Source organism: Aspergillus udagawae (genome assembly GCF_001078395.1).
Source record: "Aspergillus udagawae IFM 46973 DNA, scaffold_8, whole genome shotgun sequence".
Taxonomy (NCBI): domain Eukaryota; kingdom Fungi; phylum Ascomycota; class Eurotiomycetes; order Eurotiales; family Aspergillaceae; genus Aspergillus; species Aspergillus udagawae.
This window is the reverse complement of record NW_025091271.1, coordinates 597,730-616,570: the sequence shown is the minus strand read 5'-3', so window position 1 is coordinate 616,570 and position 18,841 is coordinate 597,730. Positions and strand designations below refer to the sequence as shown.

At 50.2% G+C, this 18,841-nt stretch overlaps 4 protein-coding genes across 4 annotated transcripts; 1 reads left to right on the top strand and 3 right to left on the bottom strand.

Annotated features, from left to right (window-relative positions):
• Positions 1–691: 691 nt before the first annotated feature.
• On the top strand, positions 692–3,506 carry Aud_009719 (uncharacterized protein; the record flags this gene model as incomplete). The annotated part of the gene is made up of 8 exons (XM_043294568.1): positions 692–905; positions 1,527–1,721; positions 1,813–2,129; positions 2,185–2,452; positions 2,520–2,978; positions 3,041–3,147; positions 3,200–3,299; positions 3,370–3,506. 8 exons carry the CDS (start codon positions 692–694, stop codon positions 3,504–3,506), a joined length of 1,797 nt encoding a protein of 598 aa, XP_043150503.1.
• Positions 3,507–4,250: 744 nt separating this feature from the next.
• Aud_009718 (putative C6 transcription factor (War1)) lies at positions 4,251–7,231 on the bottom strand (the record flags this gene model as incomplete). Its single annotated transcript, XM_043294567.1, has 5 exons — positions 4,251–4,715; positions 4,791–5,335; positions 5,389–5,669; positions 5,724–7,153; positions 7,226–7,231. 5 exons carry the CDS (start codon positions 7,229–7,231, stop codon positions 4,251–4,253), a joined length of 2,727 nt encoding a protein of 908 aa, XP_043150502.1.
• An 887-nt stretch (positions 7,232–8,118) lies between these two features.
• Positions 8,119–9,816, bottom strand: Aud_009717 (phosphatidylinositol-3-phosphate-binding ubiquitin-protein ligase; the record flags this gene model as incomplete). The annotated part of the gene is made up of 1 exon (XM_043294566.1): positions 8,119–9,816. The coding sequence occupies one exon, from the start codon at positions 9,814–9,816 to the stop codon at positions 8,119–8,121; it is 1,698 nt and encodes a 565-aa protein (XP_043150501.1).
• A 1,329-nt stretch (positions 9,817–11,145) lies between these two features.
• On the bottom strand, positions 11,146–14,689 carry Aud_009716 (uncharacterized protein; the record flags this gene model as incomplete). The annotated part of the gene is made up of 2 exons (XM_043294565.1): positions 11,146–13,990; positions 14,085–14,689. The coding sequence occupies 2 exons, from the start codon at positions 14,687–14,689 to the stop codon at positions 11,146–11,148; spliced, it is 3,450 nt and encodes a 1,149-aa protein (XP_043150500.1).
• Between the last annotated feature and the right edge of the window lie 4,152 nt (positions 14,690–18,841).

Here is an 18,841-nt window from a genome sequence, read left to right as displayed (position 1 = left end):
TAGCCAAGTCGCTTTTTCCCCTGAATTGAGTCGAAGAGCATTTAACAACCACTCGAGGATAGGATCAGTCTCTAGTCACGTGAGCAGGGCCCAATAAGTTAAGAGGTGCGTTTGTCAAGCCCATCACATGAAGAGCTCAGTCATTCCTGACGTAGACCTGGGTTGAAGGGTTTAAGTCTGATGAGCATGTCAATCTCACCGGCTTATTGACGGATGAAATGAAGCTATCAGATAGTAAGGCAGATTCTTGCCGAATAGAAGCTGAACTCGTTTCGCCTTAAAGGGCTGTTTACTCGTTTTAGCCTTAAGGTGTGCCCGTCCGGAACAATATGCTAGTCGTGAACCCCCACGACTAGCGGGGATGATGTACATCGGTAGAGTCCAGATCAAGGGATATTTGGCACTAGGTTCTATTTCACGAAGTCAGTGGGGCCGCTGATACTACCTCGATGGCAAACCAAGGTTCACTGTGGAGGAGTCAGGGATAATAGTCTACTCAGCCGACCAAAGGGGCCGCCCCTGAAGTTGAGGATGGAGTAACCATACGGAGGCTCGGAAAGAGTGAATAATCACGAGTACCGAGACTCTGCTTCGCTTACTTTGAGCCTAATTGCACCGTTGGGAAGGATGGGTCCTCCCTCATAATAGGCTTGGGAGGATTTTCTCGTTTCGGCAGTGATCAGAGGCGGTCATGTCAATCGCCATGCGCTTGTCGGAGAGAACGCCATCGGCTCTGCAGCGCTCCAATCCGGCCTTGAAGCTTGAGTATGTCGCTATTCCGGTTGGAGAAGGAGTCCGCCGGCCTGTAGCAGTCTGGACGTTCTTCATGGACTTCATCACACACTACGCACTGCGATCCTGGAACACGGTGGTAGTGAAGTCACTTGGCCCAACAACATCCCTGTGTCTGCCTTTGCACCTTTTGCAGAACTATGACTGACAGCCATGCTTCCTCGTTTCTTTAAATCAGCGTCACTCGCTAGGTCAAGTCCCTGTGTGCTGCAATTTTCCCTCTCATTCGGCGTTGACCCGCAGAGTATCTTGGTCCGCTTGATCCGCTTTGCACAAACCAACAGACCACCCAGGGTTTATTCGGCCATTCATCAGCATCATCACTTGCTGTCGCTCGGGTGGCCAGTCTCTAGCCGCATATTAGTCCTCTCTTCTTTCTCGGGTCTTTTCCCTTGCTTCTCAATCTTCCTTTCTTTTCCCGCAGCATTTCTCACCTCAGAGATCGGTTCAGACACCAGTAGATGTTTTCGTCTCATCCATGGCTGTTATAGTTGCCTGTCGATGACCATCCTGAGGACAACGTGATGAGGGGATGGTCAGTCAATGTTCCTTGTATCATGCCTCTTGGTGTCTTTGCTTGACAGTCGCAAAAAAAATTTTTTTTTTTTTCTTGGCCTTCGCTAACGTGTTGCGATGTCTCTTAAAGTCTCACTTGTCGCCAGCGCCATCTGAAATGTAAATATCACTATTACGCTTGAACTGCACGACTAGAAGCCTGATCTAACGGACTTTAGGTGATAAAACTGGTACGGAATGTCTGCGTTGTCAGCGATCAGGGCGGAAGTGTATTCCAGCACCAACAAAACCAGAGGAGGTCACTTTCCGACACGGTCAGAACCCATCTCTGAGGCCAAAGGGTCCACCTCGTTATGGAGAGAGTGACTTGACTTTTCCTGACGACCAGGTTTGGGTCAAAACTCCCCCAGAAGGTACGTCCAACCCGAAGCTTTCATGATTCTCAGGTTTGAAACGAGAAACGGGCCAGCACTGACACTGATGGGGTGTCTTACAATCATCCAGTCGATTTTGAAGACGAGACCGACCGCACGGCTGCTGATTATCATGTTATTCCGGTAGAGACGCCAACGTCCTTCCTTGAGGCGGTGCCTGAAGGTCGATCGTCGTCTGGTGCAGCATTCCCTTCGTCGGCGATCGTCAACGCTGTGAACCCTTCTCCTTCCCCAAGTATTCCACGCTGGTCGGGAATTGCAGGACAATTTACCCCCAATGTGACCGATTCTCTTCTGTCACCAGATGCTCTGGTCAGCCATCAGAAACTGGCCAGTCTTAGTGAAGCCTTCCTTCTACGTCATTTTCGAAACTCCTTGGGTGCATGGGTACTGTCCTATTATCTCAATCTGATGAACCATCTGGCTAACTACAGTTATCTAGCTGGACGTGAGTGACCCTGAAATGCATTTCTCGGTGGATGTTGTGGAACGGGCACCCTCCTGTCCGCTCCTTCTTTACGCGTGTTTGGCCATAGCGGCTCGTCATCTCTCCCACACGAAGAACTCAGTACCCTCGAATATCGCAGATGAATATCACGAAAGGTGTATCGCGATCCTTCTTCCCGCGCTAGAGAACAGAAACTTCAGCATCAGCATAGAGGTTGTTCTCGCTTCGACGGTGATATTACGCTTCTTTGAGCAGATTTCTTGTGCGTGCGAGGGAACAACGAAAAATTACATGGACCGAATCACTAATGCATTGGCACGCCTTTACAGCTCACGCCCCCTCCACCGATCAGCAGCGACACCTCCTAGCCGGTTCAGTTTATTTCAGCTCTCAGGTCGACTGTGCAATCTCCGGAGGTCTTGCGGAGGCATCGTTTTGGGTCTTTTTGATGCAGGATATTCAGTTTGCACTTTCGCACCACAACCCCCTACGGTTGACGCTCAGCCCCTTTGAACAAAGCCTTTGCCAGATGTGGGAGAGCAAGAATCCCCTAGCCGAACGAGATTGGACGCATAGGGCTACGTGGCTTCTAGCTGAAGCCATCAATTATTGCTATGGCGCGAATCATCAAATGCGCTTAGACACGGTGGATGGTGTTGAATTGAGAAGGAAAATCCGAATATGGGAGTTAGAGAAGCCGGAAACTTTCCAACCATTGCATTTCTCTCCTGCCGACCCGCATAATCACAGGCCGTTTCCCGTGATTTGGTATACGACACCTTTACATGGTAAGCTCAAGTCAGCTTCATAAAAAATTGACGTTCCGAGCTGACTGTTAACGCGATCGTAGCTACCGCGATACAGCATATTTGTATGGCAAAGGCTCTACTACTGGAGCATGAATTACACACGACCCATGCTGGCAACCCCCCAGAGCATATTGTGAGAAGCATCAAGGTCTGTCTTCAAAAGGTTGCCTAATTATGCATGATTGCTGAAAACCCAGCAGGATGATATTCTAACGAATCTCGGCATTATCTTTGGTATTGCCCTCTCAACCGACGATGACCCATCAATACGCATCATGGCCTGCCACGCGCTCTGTGCCTGTAAGTCATTCCCGCGGACAATGTCCGGAAAGGTTCCCAGGCGGTAACGAGCTGCTAATTCATTTTTTAGGCGGTTCGTGGATCCTCGATCCTCTGGCACAGAATTGCCTCCTTGCTCTGCTTCGCAAAACAGAGGCAGAAAACGGTTGGCCGTGGGCATTCGAGGTGCAAAAGCTCAGCCACGACTGGGGCTTCACCGCAACTTGACCAGACATTGTCTTTGGGAGTTTTCCCGTCCACATCTTCATACTAAGTACTTGATCGGCATAAACAGGTCGCTCGATCTACCGCCGAACACGCAAGTTTTCACTTACGCGTCCAAATTAACGTATCCCCTTCCGGTCCCCAACCAACAATCTTATTACCTACAAAGTCTCTTTCAGTCTCGGAGTAACCCCCTGCAAGGCTTCATGGGTGTACTTGACTGGGCCCCACATGATCTACCCAATGCGGTAATGCACCACAAGCCATCCACAACAGCAATTCGATGCACACCGGCCGCAATGATTTCCTCTTGAGGATCAGATGATAAGAATCGCCCCATATTAGGTGGGGCAATCTCCTAACTCTTCTAGGAACTGGATCTCTCCCGTGTGGGGCCTCTATGTGGGGTTTCTTCACCATGTTCACGCTACATACTGCACTTATTCTGAAGCAATTCAGACTCAGGGCAACACAATTCACAAGACATCCCAGTTGCGGAACCCTGCATCTACGAGGGAGTACACAAAGCAGAAGAGAGTGAGGCGAATCATTTAAAAATCATGACGCTAGCCGGGCAAGAGGAAGGAGAAAAATGTCCCGGATATATCTGGCCTGAGATAAACAAAAGAAAACCAATATTGATATTTACACCGAGTACGCTGGACCAAACAGTAACCAAGAACAGGGGGATATTTATAAACCTGTGCCATTACTTTTCATCTGAATAACCACTGTAAATCCTCAAGGTCAATAATAACCCATTCCCACATCAGCCGGTAACGGAAGATTGAACAGCCCATCGCTCAGCAGGTGCTCCAGCGCGAATATATTCCCCGCATCCATCCCAACCTGCATTCCTAACTCGGGCACGAAGAAACCCTGGTTCATCGGGGACATCATCATATTGCCGCCGTCAGGGTAAGACGCTATATCCTGGTAGTTCGGGTTGAAAGGCGAGTAGAACCTTTGTGCTTGCTGTTGGGCTTGGGTTGTTGCGGATGAAAGAGGGACGGATGGGTACTGGGTCCAAGTGTCTGAGTCGGTAGCGGTACTAGTCGGGACAGTTTGCGCGGTCCTATCGGAGGACGGGGTCTGGGTGATAGGCTCAGCGGAGGATTGGGAGGCGTAACTTGGTCGGTGGTGGGAGGAAGGATGGGCTGTAGCGGAGCGGCTGTTGGCGACTTCGCTGAGGAGGTGAAGGGGGGTCTGGCCCTGTTCGAAATATCAGTTCTTTTCTGCTTATAGCGAGTTGTCGTAGGATCAGGGGGGTAAGGAGGCAAATCGTACCGACTGGGGCTTGTCTCCTTCCTGGGACTCTGAGAAATCTATCGTGTTACAAGAGACTGGTTCTCCCCCAAATGCATCTCTCAGCGCTCGATTGTGGTCTTTGCGCTTGACAAACCAACTCCGAAGCATGGCGAGGACGAAAGAAAATTTGCCAGGTGTTCGACCCCCAGGAAGCTCTCCTGCTGCGGCGTAGTGGTCAACCACTTTGTCGAGGTAGTATTCAACCTTGAGACTGGATGGATCAATGACCTGTCCTATTTGGCTCCCGGGAGATGAAATGACAGAATATAGCTTGATGAGGGAGACTGCAGCAAATGACACTCTTGCCAAGCAGCCGGTCGGTAAGGAGATCAGGTCCTTGATATCGACGGAACAAATGGTGTCTAGCACTTGATGAATGGACGTCAAACAGGTGCTTAGTGCATGCATATGAGCTGCGTTGGTATATTCTTCTCCTGTTTTCTTCCGGTCGTCACCGGTCTCCATCAACATTGAGTTTTCGTATATGTAGATTTTCAGAAAGTGCTCGGACTGTTTCATGATAGCTGTACGTTGGTCAATTAAGGTGCTTGATGTACAGCGCGGCCACCAAACTTACGAGTATCAATTTCCGGCGGAGTTTCCCTCTTCCACTGTTCCAGTTGCTTTTCAAACACCTTCACCGTGTACTGGACCTTCGGATCTGTGAAGGGCACATAGACGGTATCATCGGAGGACAACTGAAAATTGATATCCTCAGTCATGTGCGCAACTCTCGCCCACTGTATCACTGCTTTATCGGAAGGCAAGGCGTCGGGAGAATTTTCCAGAATTGCCACGCATTCGTCCATATATGGCTGCCATCGGACGAGCAGGACACGCCTTAAAGAAACAGAAACTCTGCCAGAAGGTCAACAAGGGTACTAGTATAATCTCCTTGGCGGGAAGACTTACTGGACAGCCATGAAATAACAACCAAGCCATGTCCGTCGCGTCTCTGGAGAATCAAGATTCATTGAAGGCGGCTTCTTCATAACCAAATCCTTGAACATAGGTAAAGGCTTGTTTCGAACCAACAGCTTCCTGTTCATCCCAAGATCCATCGCCAGGGAGACGGCCATGTGAGTCAATTGGTAGAATTTGAGCCTCTCAAAATGGTCAGGTGGAGTGTACCAGTTGCAGGAGACGACCAAAGCCTGCACCAGGTCAAAGGACTTTTCACCCTTGACCACGATTCGCTCTGCGATAGTCTTGTAGAAGTCTTCCAGCAATGCGAGCTGAGCATCAGGCTGTATGGTGCCGATAGAGACTGCGATAATAGCGTGAAGCAGCACCGGCTTCGATTTTCGAACATCGCTCATAGTCGTGCTGGGAGGGAAAACCACAAATGGCATTTGAGGCGCCATATGAGTCACGAATCTATTGAAAGCCTCCGAAGCTACCGCGAGGGTGACGAGTCCTCGGTCGATTACATCAACAAACTCAGGAGTCCCTGCGTCCGCTCTGGAAGCAGACTCCGAACATGACCACGGACCACGCCATTGTCTCGAAGGCGCGTTCTCCCTCGCTTGCTCCTTGACGGGACTAGGCGCGCGAGGGTAGACTGATGTAGAACCGGGATCCCTCGGTTCTTTGACCTCCCCACTGGAATGTCGTTTGCTACCCGCCAAATCTACAGGAGGACTCAAATATGTCGGCCCATTCGGCGCAGTCTGTCCGCCTCCAAGCCACCGTCTTCCCTGATGTTCCTCCCGCGGTTCGCCCGCGGGCCTCGTCTGCGGTAGCAGCTCGTGACCCTGCGAGGCCTGCAGACTCGCCGTCAACGCATCGATTTTCCTCTCCAGCTCCGCAACCCGACTATCTGTCTTCTTCTGGCGCTTGCGAGTCGGCGCCGTCACAACACACGTTCTCCCAGCTTTCGCACACCGTTTGCACGATCCGTTCGGATTGCTCGGGTCCGGCTCGCATCGAACTTTGAGCTGCCTGCATGCCTCGCAAGCGCGCGGCCGCTTCAGATCCCCGTATGGATCATTAGGGTCGGTCGATGCGTTTTCACGCAGCGGCCCGCTGGGATAATACCCATGAGGCGAGGTTGATTGCGTATTCGATGCAGCGTATTGGTTGAGGCTACCTGAGGCGGAGGACGCGGAGTGTACTTGTTCGCATGGGGAGAAGTGGGACGATGGCGGGTCGGGGTAGTCGCTGGGAGGATGCGTCGTCGAGGGAGCGGTGGTAGGAGTGCTCTCTCCTTGTCTTGACGCAATAGCTGGAACGTATGAGTGGCCGATCTGCGATCCTTCCGGGCCGTTCTTGTCACGACCGACACGTAGACGCGGATCGATGTCCATTGCTTGCGGGGCTGCGAGTGCAAGCAAGCGCGGACTCTGCGGATGCGCGTAGCATTGTCAGTAGGTAGCTCTGCATCGTTGCGTCGGAAACGATGTGCGCAAATTCACAGTCATTCGGTCGACGGCGACCAGAGAGAGATTGTCTCAGCTTACCTGTGATGATTCAATCGGATAAATGATAGCTGCAGTCGGAGTGACAGTCAAACCCCCTTGCAGACAGTCGGGAAAACGGTCAGTCGGGCCACCGATGACCGATCAGTGGAGATTTGCCGGGAGGAGATCACGATCCAGCCTTCCGCAGCATCAATCTAAACATTTGCTGCAGGCTTAGAGCAGCTAAACAAATTGGCAAAAAAGAAGATGGTGTTGTTTGATGGGAAGAACCCTGTAGACGACGTCGGTTTGATGGTCATTTGGATGGAGCAGGTCTGCCCGAGGAAATCAGAAGTTGATTTGTCACGATTCGGGACTCTCATTAGGTACCATTATCCGTCGACTCTTCCACGTTTTATCTACTCCATCGTTCAGAGCATCCTGGTATCTTCCATGAAACAGCTTATCTGCTTTCTCGCCAGACACTTACAAGGTTCGATATTGATACATATTGAGTGATCCAATTTTCGAGGGGAATCTAGCGGCTGACTGACGATCATCCGAAAAAGAATCGATATTCTAGCAAATACTTGATTGGGATATATGAGTGGGGAAGCTCGACAAGGAATCCGTAGAACTATAACGCCATAGCCTGAACCATCCCACTTCAACATAAGAAACACTCCAGCAAAAGCCAACCCTGACATCTCGACATAGGAAACGCTAACTCTATGAAATGAAAACGACAATATTCACCAAAATAGACATGCTGCTGAGTATCAAAAATCGTAAAATGACCGTTATCAATGCTTTACCAGAGAGCATCGACTCCAAAAAGGCGAGGGACTGCAATTCGTAACATGGAAAAGTCGTGTGCAGGCAGGATGCGTGGCATACTTGTCGGATCTTCAGGCCACCTTGTGCACGGGGCACTCCTTCTTGCGCCCAAACCATTCTACAATGCACCTCTTGTGAAACTTGCATAGACACTCCAAGCGTACCAGCGGCTGGCCCACCTCGTAGTCTTCCATACAGATCGTGCATTCTTGCACGGCACCGTCGTGTCCTAGACAGTCCTTCTCCGTAGCAGTGAATGCAAGCATGCGAACTGGAACAGGAGACGCAGGTACTGGACTGCCTCCTCGAGAGGCTGACCGCGCGCCACGGCCATGGCTCTCGATGCACTCACGGATATGGGCTTCCCGGGCATCCTCGTTACCATTCTCGCCCAGCGGTGGAAGTTCATCGCTACAGATGGGACAAATATCGCTCTCGTCAACATGGCGCCTGGATGGATAGAAGACGCGCCGGTGAAAATCCTGATCATCACCGGTTGTTCTGAACGATCTCCCAGTAGATACACTAGTCCCCTCAGGTGCCGGTGGAGGTAAGTGGCGGTGTGCCGGAAAGTAGCCTAGGTAGGGACGCGCCGAGGAACTAACATGTCGGTTAGAATACTGCGAACTGGACAATGAGCCATATCGCATTGGTCTCTCTTGTAAGCTGGAACTGAACACCCCGCCTAGAGCACCGCCCAAGCCTGCGTAATCATTCGAGCTTATTGATCGCCGATTAAATCGTGAAGAAGAGGGCTCCGTCTGGAAAGGCGAGATCTTGTCAGTGTTTATCACTCGACTTTGCGAGTTGACAAAACTTACAAATGCATCGTAAGGAAACTGTCTCGTAGATGTCGACATGGAGTGATAAGGCCGGTGTCGAGCTTGGCTCGGTGGACCTCTGCCCCAGTTCGTCCCTTGTTCACCACCTCCTCGCACCGCAGTGTACCCACGCAGCGGTTCTGGATTGGGGTCTGGCACACACGGGTTGCAGAGTCGTACCTCCTCGCCACCGCCGAGGGCTGGGTTAATCGCCGCCGGTGATTGAGCGGTATCATCCCCATCCAGATTCATGACCTGTGCCGCCCGCGAGGGCATCAAGTTCGCTGCAGGGGAGTGATTCGGCTCCGGAGGACGGACGATAAACTGCCTAGGTATTGTAATTCGATGAGGAGAACAAGCCGCACAAACCACTCGTCCACACTTCCGACAGTGGTGCTTCCTGTACCAGAAACTGAACGCTGTTCCGCATATCGGGCAGTTCGTAACCTCCGAATCAGGCTGCCATTGCGGCCGTATATACTCCATATATCCATTGGCGCCCTGCGACCAGGAAGTTCGGTGCGTATTGTCCGGTCTTTCAGGTAGCGGCGGCGGTGGCGGAGACGATAGTTCGATAGGTGTGGCGAACGAGGAACCAGGAACTGCAGGAGTCGCTGCCGCATGCGATGATGCCGACTGGATAGACCTGCTATCCACTGCTACCCGGCTACTCGATCCAGCTTCCATCATCCTATGGGACCCTGTGCGATGCGGCCACCCATCCCCCTCGAAATTGTTCAGCCTTCTCTTCCGATCTGACCCAGAGAGAGTTGACCGTCGCCGTTCCGACCGTTTATCAAAAGCAGTGCCGGCACTTGATGTTCTCAAGCTTTCTGAGCTAGCATGAGGCTTGGGGACAGCGCCGGTAGGACGAGGAGTAAAGAATGAGGAGGGTGGAGCTGCAGGTGTAGAAGGAGCGGAGGAAGCGGTACTTGACGACGAAGACATAAACCTTGGAAACGTAGAGGAAGAGGACCTTAAGCTTGGGCTCCCTACAGTTGAAGAGGAGACCAGTCTCCGCCGTTTGGATGACGGGCCGTCATCGACTGTGTGGCGTGGAAATTCCAGGATGGGTGCGGGTAGCTGTGCAATATCTGACGATGCGGCTTGGTATGGAGATAGTAGACTGGTCGAGTAATTTTCAAAGTGTCGTGTATATTCAACACTTGAGGAGAGAGGAAGAAAGACGTAGCGCAATGAAGAAGGGCAAATTCGTTATCTTTGCGAAGCGAGGTGGCTGCGAGAATCTGATGGTGCCCCGGGCCTTAATGATCAACTATCAATGGTCTCGTGACAGTAAGCCAGCAACTGCGAGACAACAGACAGGATAATAACACCGAGATTGAGCAGACCATCAGAGAAACGATTTCAAGGTCATTCGCAGCAACAAGCTGACATTAAAAAGGGGCGCACAAAGTACAAAACTAGAGAAAGGACTCGGTGCGGGAAACAACGCGGACGTGCCTAATCACTTCAACCCGAGGAATCGCCGCGGGGCTCCTTGCAAGCTTACAAACGGCGGCGCCACTGGGACTTTGCTCTGCTGGATCTCAACGCGTCTAGGATTTATTATGACACGATCATTTCGAATATTTCGGATATTTCGAATACCTGACCGTGGAAATCGCATGAGACCAATGGATGACGACGAGAATGATTGTTGCTCTCATACAGGCGTTTGGTGTCACCAGATACTCGTTGTGGCGATATGAAAATGTGTTTGTTTGTTTAGAGTTGTAGCGTGACACATCACTTTGTTGTCTTCAGGTTCAAATCCGAATCAACCGACGATAACGCTGACAGTGGTCAGAAGCATGTGAATGCATCGGGACCAAATACAAAAGTAAATTCACAAGCATCTTGTTACCATTCAATATAGTTAAAAATAAACTATTGTTTAGGATGTCATACAGAAAAAAACCCCCCAGATGTACAATCGCGTGGGCCCTCTGTTGCCCTGGGCCGCCATAAATCACAAACAAGAGGCTTGAAACAAAATTAGACTGGTCTAACAAGATGCCCTGTAGCTTCGTCGTATGTCGAGGCCATCGTCAAAGAAGCCGGAGAAAAGGTCAAATTTCGCTAAGTGCCGCTGTCCTCAAGGCGATGCGCAAAAAGAAAAAGGTAAAGAAAACGAAAAAAATCCGGTAGTATATCACAAACGCCGATACGTATTATTTTTCGAGGGGAAGAGAGATGCGAAAGGGGGACGAGGGCGAAGTATAAAGGAGATTCGTGAGTTGGACGTCGAAGGTGAGTAACATTAACAATGACGACTTAATGCACTCCTTCTTGAGGAGCTTCGTCCACTAATTCAGCCGCACTTCCTGCGAAGGTAGGCTCGTCCGGACTAGCCTGGTGTATGTAATCCGAGGTCCGGTGCTGAGCAACATAACCCACGCTCGATGGACGTTCGGGTTTACCACTGCCATCATGACCGACTCGGCGACTGGATGATCTCGACGCAGTCGTGGAAGCGATTGAGAGATTCCGATCGCGAGAAGGTGAGCTGTTGGCGCTGAATGGCAGGCGACCGGCACCGGAAGAGGGCTGAAGTTGACTCGTCGAAAAGCGCGTAGTGTCACGCTGAAGTTCGGGTGTTGAAACCCCCGTCGAGACAGCTTCCTCGACCACGGGGAGGGATTGAGAAGGAGCGTCCTTCTCCAGATCTAATGCATTGACAGAATCCCGCCGAGTCACGGAGGGTGATAACGAGCTACGTCGCGACCCCAGCCGGCTAGGAAGCTCGATAGCACCGCCAATGTCAAGGTGCGGTAAGCTGATGGAAGGCCGCGTAGTTGGTGAATTGGCGTCGTCTTCCGAGTCAAGTTCCTCCACAGCGTTCTCCGTAGCCTGGCGTCCATGATCAGGAGAATGCTGCTCCTCGGGCTCGTCCCTGTACGGCTCATTGAAACTATCTCCCCCGGTAAAGAGGCCAGGGGGAGGAGCTCTCGCGCTGCGGACGACTTCAAAACCCTTGCCTTTCTCCTTTGTCTTTCCCCTAAAGAGATTTCGGAAAAAGCCTGTAGCGGAGGAAACCGGGCCCGTGGGATCTGCGGGGCCGGTTTTCAACTTTCTTGTCCCAGATTGGGAAAGTGGAGGGCCTCGGACTCGGTAGTAGAAGTCTACTTCACGGACGGCATAGTCCTTCCGGGACGGTCTTGAGTCATCGTAGTCAAGATCGTCCTTGGGTGCCGGGATATACGCAGGCACAGGTGTACCCCTTCCGGAGATTGAGGGACCCTCAATGAGATCGTCGTCCATATCGCCCAAATTACCCGACCTCGAAACTGTGCGGGAGACTGCCCTGCCCTTTTCGAAAGAACCTCGTTCGTTATTCCTACGGGGCCGAGGGGGTCTATAATAGGGGTCATGTGGTTGCATGGCGTAGATGAGGCCGCTTTTGGGTGAGTTGCTTCCTGTTGTCTGGTAGCCAGCACCCTGGAAACCCCCAAGGGTAGTAGGAGTATACAATCCACTGCTGTTGGCACGGCTATGCGTTCCCCCATGTGCACTTCCTGATTCGAATATCCCACTGGCCCTGCCGTCACTTGCGGTTGCTCTGTTCAAAAGCAGCGCAGAGCTGCCTGAAAGGCTCCTTGGTCTTGAGCCATCGAATTGCGCGGACATCCGATCGTCCGTGTGCGCAAGCATGACAGCGTCGGAGGCCATGCTTTGGCGTGTCCCCGCAGTATCGCGTCTCGGTAGGCGTCGCGAGAGTTGGCGCATGCCGAATACCTTGACAAGTCCTCCGCGGGTGGCCCCACCCTCGTAACCGCCAGCGCCAGCGAGTCGAGCTATCACTTCGATCAAAGTCTGCAGTGCGTTGAGGAAAAATCCAAAGACAAGTACCAAAGCGTGGAGTAGGAGTATGATGTATCCAATCCACCCACGCGCGGCCTGCGATACTCCAAGAGAAGGGACGAAAACAACGCTGAGAAGTATTGTGAGGAATCTCACGATGGCGAAACAAGCATGATAAAGGTTCATGGACGTAGGATGTGGAAATGGTCGGAAGGCCACGAGAGTGAGAACATATACAACTTCGCAGACGGCGAGGAGCACTATTTGGGCTATGCCAGATGGTTGGAGAGCACCAATTGCGACACCACGAGCAAAAGTGATGAAGATTGGTACAGCCGCGAATGCTGCCGCATCGTCACAGAAAGTATTGTAGAGAGGTCCATACAATAGCACTGTTGGTAGGTCGTCGAAAAGGTGTGACTTGGGGCGCGTGCTCACGATCAATCTGACGGTCCAGATGGAAAATGCCAATAATGCGAGAATGACCACAACAGCGAGCGCCACAGAATATGCTGGAGAATCGGCAGCAATCACCAGCTGGAAGAAGGATAATGACACCACGGGGAGGAACAGAAAGTTAAAAACTATCCGAACCACATTCCCCACAGTGAACGGCATATTTTTCGAACGGAGATCCTCCTCCGGGATATTCGCCAGTTCGTGGTGAAGCCAACGGAAAGCGAATGCAAGCTGGATCAAAACGGTGACTATGCCAAGGATCACGAGCAACCAGATGATCATCCCGGGCCAGATGTCACTTGCTGTGGCCAAGCCGACATACTGATCCAATCTCTCAAGCCCATAGGTAGCATTGACGGCATAGACCCCATCAATTACAGGATCTCGTCCATGACCTGGGTGGACGAAGCTCTGGTTGAACATAAGCGTAGACCAGGAGACTTGGCTGACCACTGGCTGATAGTATCCAGGGTAATTCAATGAGAGCGCACCCGTCAAAACTGCGAACTGTATATACTGCAAGCAGTCCCCAAAACCCGGCGTCACAAGCCGCAAAACATCCTCATCCCGGCCATAATTGCTTGTCCAGTGGAAAAAATTCGTCGTGCCCCATGGGCTGTACATTGCCGCAGATATTGTGGCGATTCCGACCAGCACAAGGATGACGAGGGGGACGTAGGCTAGAGCATTCTTCAAAGATGTTCCAAGGTCCGGTGTGATGTCCACGGTTATACATCCAAGCACAGTAGCCGCTGCGTCGCCCGACTTGATTTTGAAAGTTGACGAGAGGGTGGAAAAGCGGTAGGCCGATTGCATGTCGTGCTGGACCGAGAAAGCGCGCAGCGCGGACAAGTTAGATCTGTAGTAAAACCAAGTCAGTAAGAGCGGAACACGCAGGGAACACAGAGGTGATGTGATGCATCGAGGCGCTCAAGAAGGGGGCCGAGACTCACGCATTCGCGTAAAAGACCGGCCCCAAAGGGCAAGGTCCTCCCTGAGTAACGGCATGACAGAATCTGGAGGCATCGTTATATGGGGAGAAGCTGACTACGTCCACATCGGTCAGAAGAGTACTTAATTTGTAGTTGGCTGTGTCGACATCAGCGATCTTCCCGACAGTATCGTTCGGGTTTGACCACCGGGGATCATCAGGAGATGGATAGGACGATGACCGATCGGCAGTCCCAGACACATTGCCATATATCGTGACATTGAGAGTATAAAGGGGGTCCACCAGATCGAAAATGACGGACACATCCAAGGGAACGAACTGCAATTGTAAAGGATGCGACTCGATGATGGATGCATCCAAACAATTTTCGAAGTTAAGTAACGCAGCGCGAGCCGACGATACAAGTGTCAATAACAACATCACCAGCAGGCCCGCTATGCCATGATTTGTAGTTCTCAGAATGTGCCATCGCCGTCGTCGTCGAGGTGTTTCCAAGATCCGGTTCTGAAAAGGACGGTCTTTATGGGAGAAGTTGTCTGCGCGTTGATGAGATGTAAACGTAGGACTCCATGTGCCATGCCGGTCCGCATCGTTACCTGCACACATCACGACCAGCTCGTGCGGTTGGGATGACCTCCTCGGGGAGGTCAGCCCCCTCGTCCGCGATTCAATCCACGATGTCGAAGCAGTACCGAAACGCGCCTCGGATGATATATGCCCACCGACTAAGTCCTCATGAAAGACTTCTTTGAGGTCAGTCAGGATGGGAACGCGCTATGGCGGAGCGAAGAAGGCAATTGAAAGCCGGTGATAATCCAAAAGAGCCAATAAACGTCATTCAGCGATGGGTGGTTAGTTGCCTATAGCTAGGGCACTTCGCTTTCTCCCCGGGCTGAGTACTGTCGAATCTCGTTCGCTGTTTAGGGGATGTCGACCGCAGCTTTGGAGGGGATAGCGCGGGGACGGAGAGGGGAGGAGACGAAAAAAAGGTTCGAACAAGCCGAAAACGTAAACTCCGAGAGTATCGGCTATAGACAAGACAAGAGAAGCGATTGACAAGAAACATGAGAAGAAAAAAAAGTTGGAATGTGAGCCCCGGCGCTGGGTACTGAGTAGGAGCAGGTCCAGCCTGGACCCATTGGCGGCTTGCTGCGCCATGTTTGCTGACTTTGTTGCTTTCGGGGGTGGATCATAAGAGGTGGCATTCTAAACTTGGAAACAAGACAGCCACCGTCTCGCCGACCAGGTTAGGAGACTTGGAGAGCTTTCGTTAATAACCAAATACTCTGACACACAACACAGAATAGGAGTGAGAGGAGACCTGCGGGCACCAATTCTGGCACTTCCAACACCAATAATAACAATGACTATTATTGACCGGCAGATGCGCTCAACACTACCTGCTAAACCTTGATATTCTACTGGACAACAGCTACTGAAACTGTCTCAGCCGCGTCTCTTCTTAACATCATCATTACCCTACCATTATCAAAGCATATTCATAATGGTCCGGGTAATTTCTAAGGAGTCTTACAATTGTAGGTTGTAAGATGACAAACATCGATGTCTTTGAAATATGCGAATTTTGATCAAGGAATAATCTAACAACGCAAGTCTGGTAGATTTTCGATTCTTCAGATAATCAGCAGTATATGTATGTAGTCTCACAGCCATCACATATGCCTCTTGTACTGCGTCGCAAATGGTACTTTGGACAGCCTTTTATCACCGGCTCTGGTGTTTGCGGACCGCAGTAAAGTAAAATTTCTGATGTGGGATCCTCAACAAAAAGGTGCAGTTATAGGCAGCACACATCATGTACTGTCATGCTTGAATTACTATCCATTTTTGATGTTTTCCCCCTTGTCAGATTTGTACAATTCTAGAGGACACCAGAATACCCAGTTGAGTACAATGTTGTAAGGCACAGCACCATCAACGAGGATCTAGTGGTACAGCATCTTCTCAGCTGAAGTCTTTGGTATTCATGCAATACAGCTGAACGGGGCTCACTTGATGCCCAGAAATACTTATTGCTCGATCCCCTAACTGAAGAGGGTTTGCGAAGGGCTGATGGGAACCGCCTTCAAGTGCCACTCCTTGCGTCCACAGGTAGTAATATTTAGGTATCGACGCAGTGCGTAAGGAGAAAGTTTGGTATATTCTGTCCTGGATTACATCACGATCAAAGGAGATCCCACGGTCTCCTGAAAAGCTAATCGCTTTGATGAGACACTTACAATGACCGTCAGTTCTTAAATAATTCTTCAACCCACTTGAGCTTTGTATGAACCTTCTGAGTGCCTTCAGCCAGCCATCTAGAAAAGATTGTAGACCTAGTTTCCCATCAGTGACTCCTTTGTGGGTAAGACCCAAGAAGATGTGTACTGTATGGTCTACCACGTCATTATCATCGGGCAAGTTCATGCATGGTATGATAACCTGCTGGGGGAACTCAAGGAGTTGAGTTGGCAGTGGATTGGTCCAGCCAATGACCCTTTCTTGCAGCATAAATGATGAGAAGGTCCCGAAGTTCATGAAGACGTTGATGGACACGCGTACGACGCGTGCAATACCAGGCGGTCCAGCACAAACGGAGAATGCTCGTATGCGGTCAGCTCCCTGAACCGTTTCTATGTGTTAAGGATCGATGTTAACTCGGAAAAAGTACATAATATCATGGGGAGTCTGGCGACGAGATTGCTATGTTGAACCTGTTGAACGCGTGTTGCAGTTCCTGAATCGGAAGTTCGAGCCATATCTCCTTAACTGAAATCTCGATCTCATCTTCTCAGCTCGGGAGATTGTGTGATGAACACGAAAAGGTGATTCGAAGGTCAGGTCCTGCATAAGAGACACGATAACAGTATTCTTGCACTTTGAAAGAGCAGTGATATCTGGCCGTTGAGTCTGATTCTTTGTTCTCCCGAGAGGCATTCCCAGGAGAATGTACTTAAGGAGACCATTCAATGAAGCCCGAGACACCGAATGCGTACCTATTTGCAGTACTTTATGAAGAGGACGAGCTAGACAGCGATGAGGTAGATGAAGCATTAGCCGTTCCGTTTCGTTCTTCTGATCTCATTTCAGGGTCCTCACGGAGACCACCCCGGCTAGCGGTGGCAGCTGGCCAGCCACACTTATGAATACATAAGAGAGATAAAATATAACATTTGCAGGATTGGCACGTACTTTGAAGCTTACCTAAATTGGGGTTTTTCGTTTTCAAGGGCTACCACGATTACAGCATTTTGTAATAGCACCTGTATTGTTTCAACCTCCTACCCCTTCTCTTTGGTTGACGGACAAGAAACGGTCGCAGCTCCAACATATGACCAAAAGGCAGAGGTTAATGCTGTCCCTGTGCCAATTCGCCTATCAAATCGGCAAATTCTCCTGATCTAGGTACCAGGTCTGACCTCTATATCTGCACGTGGCAGCGGAGATATATCTTGCAGAGGCTAGGGAACTTATGGAAACATCCTATTTCCCTTTGATGGTAAGGACTTATTGAAGGGCTAGAATAATCTTATAGAATGAGCCCTGCCATATCACTGTTCGCCAGTCAATAGTGTTCGGAAGAAACTCGTGGCAAAGGACGATCCTTGCAACATATATGATTATTCTAGAACGTCTCATTCTAGATCACCAATTCTCACCATTAGCTAAGACACAAGGAAGACTCCTAGGGTTATCCAGTTTTAAGTGTAGACTACTGAACACTGCTAGTGGTGAGAGGAGCCTCATGTGTACGGAAAAGACAAAAAAGGGAATACCGAGCTCGAGGTCTGAGCCTTGACTGACCATAGTTCGGCGTACTGAAAGAGAAATTAGCTGCATGAAGCCTTCGGCCCGCGATTTGATATGCTCAACTCATCCCGGAACAATGTGTTGAATGTTGAGAGCTTGGCTAAGATACCTCTGTACTACCGCTACTTCGGGAAACTCGACACTCGACAACTTACCATCCATGGCGGCCGGACATTGGCATAAGCACGAGAACCAATGAGTCGTGGAGCATGAATCGTGTATAAAAGCTAATATTATATATATACTATCTAATTGATGTCCTTACCCAGAAAGTTCTTTAGATAAATCATAGCTAAAAGAAACCGTTTACAACATGGGGTTGATGATTCAGTTGAATTCAGACACGAACTTAGCAGCAGTGAGCATAGGCTAGTGCTTCATAATTAATACTTCTGGAGTAGGTAGCATCAGTCAGACCAATTTATTAGTTGTCACTCTTGCGAAAATTAGGATTCGATAGTTAAATATTAGTCTATTAGTCACGTAGAAATGCAGAATTCATAGCTTTACCGCAGCAAAGCTCGACCCTATAATAATGCTGCATTCCGAGACGAGTTGACATTCTCATCGAGTCAGCCTATCAAATCCAGTAATATATCTCGTTGGCGACGTCGTTTATAGCGCAATACCTCTTACTATTGCTGTCTGCAAGATGACGGAATTAGCACCTTGGAAAGCAGCAAGAAACATACTCACTTCTCACAAGTCATAGCAGGCGATACAGCAATAGTTACTCAACGTGTCTTCAGCTTATACGTCACAGCACCTGATGGGGAATGAGATCATTTCATCGACATGCTTGATGAAGATCACAGCATGTGCATCAATGCCGATCATTATTGACCTAGGAAGGGGTCGAAGCCTTGAAGGACGTATCCGGCCTTGTCTTTCAGAGTGATGTAGAAAACTGATAAATAATTCCATTAATGGATATTGGGAATATCAAAG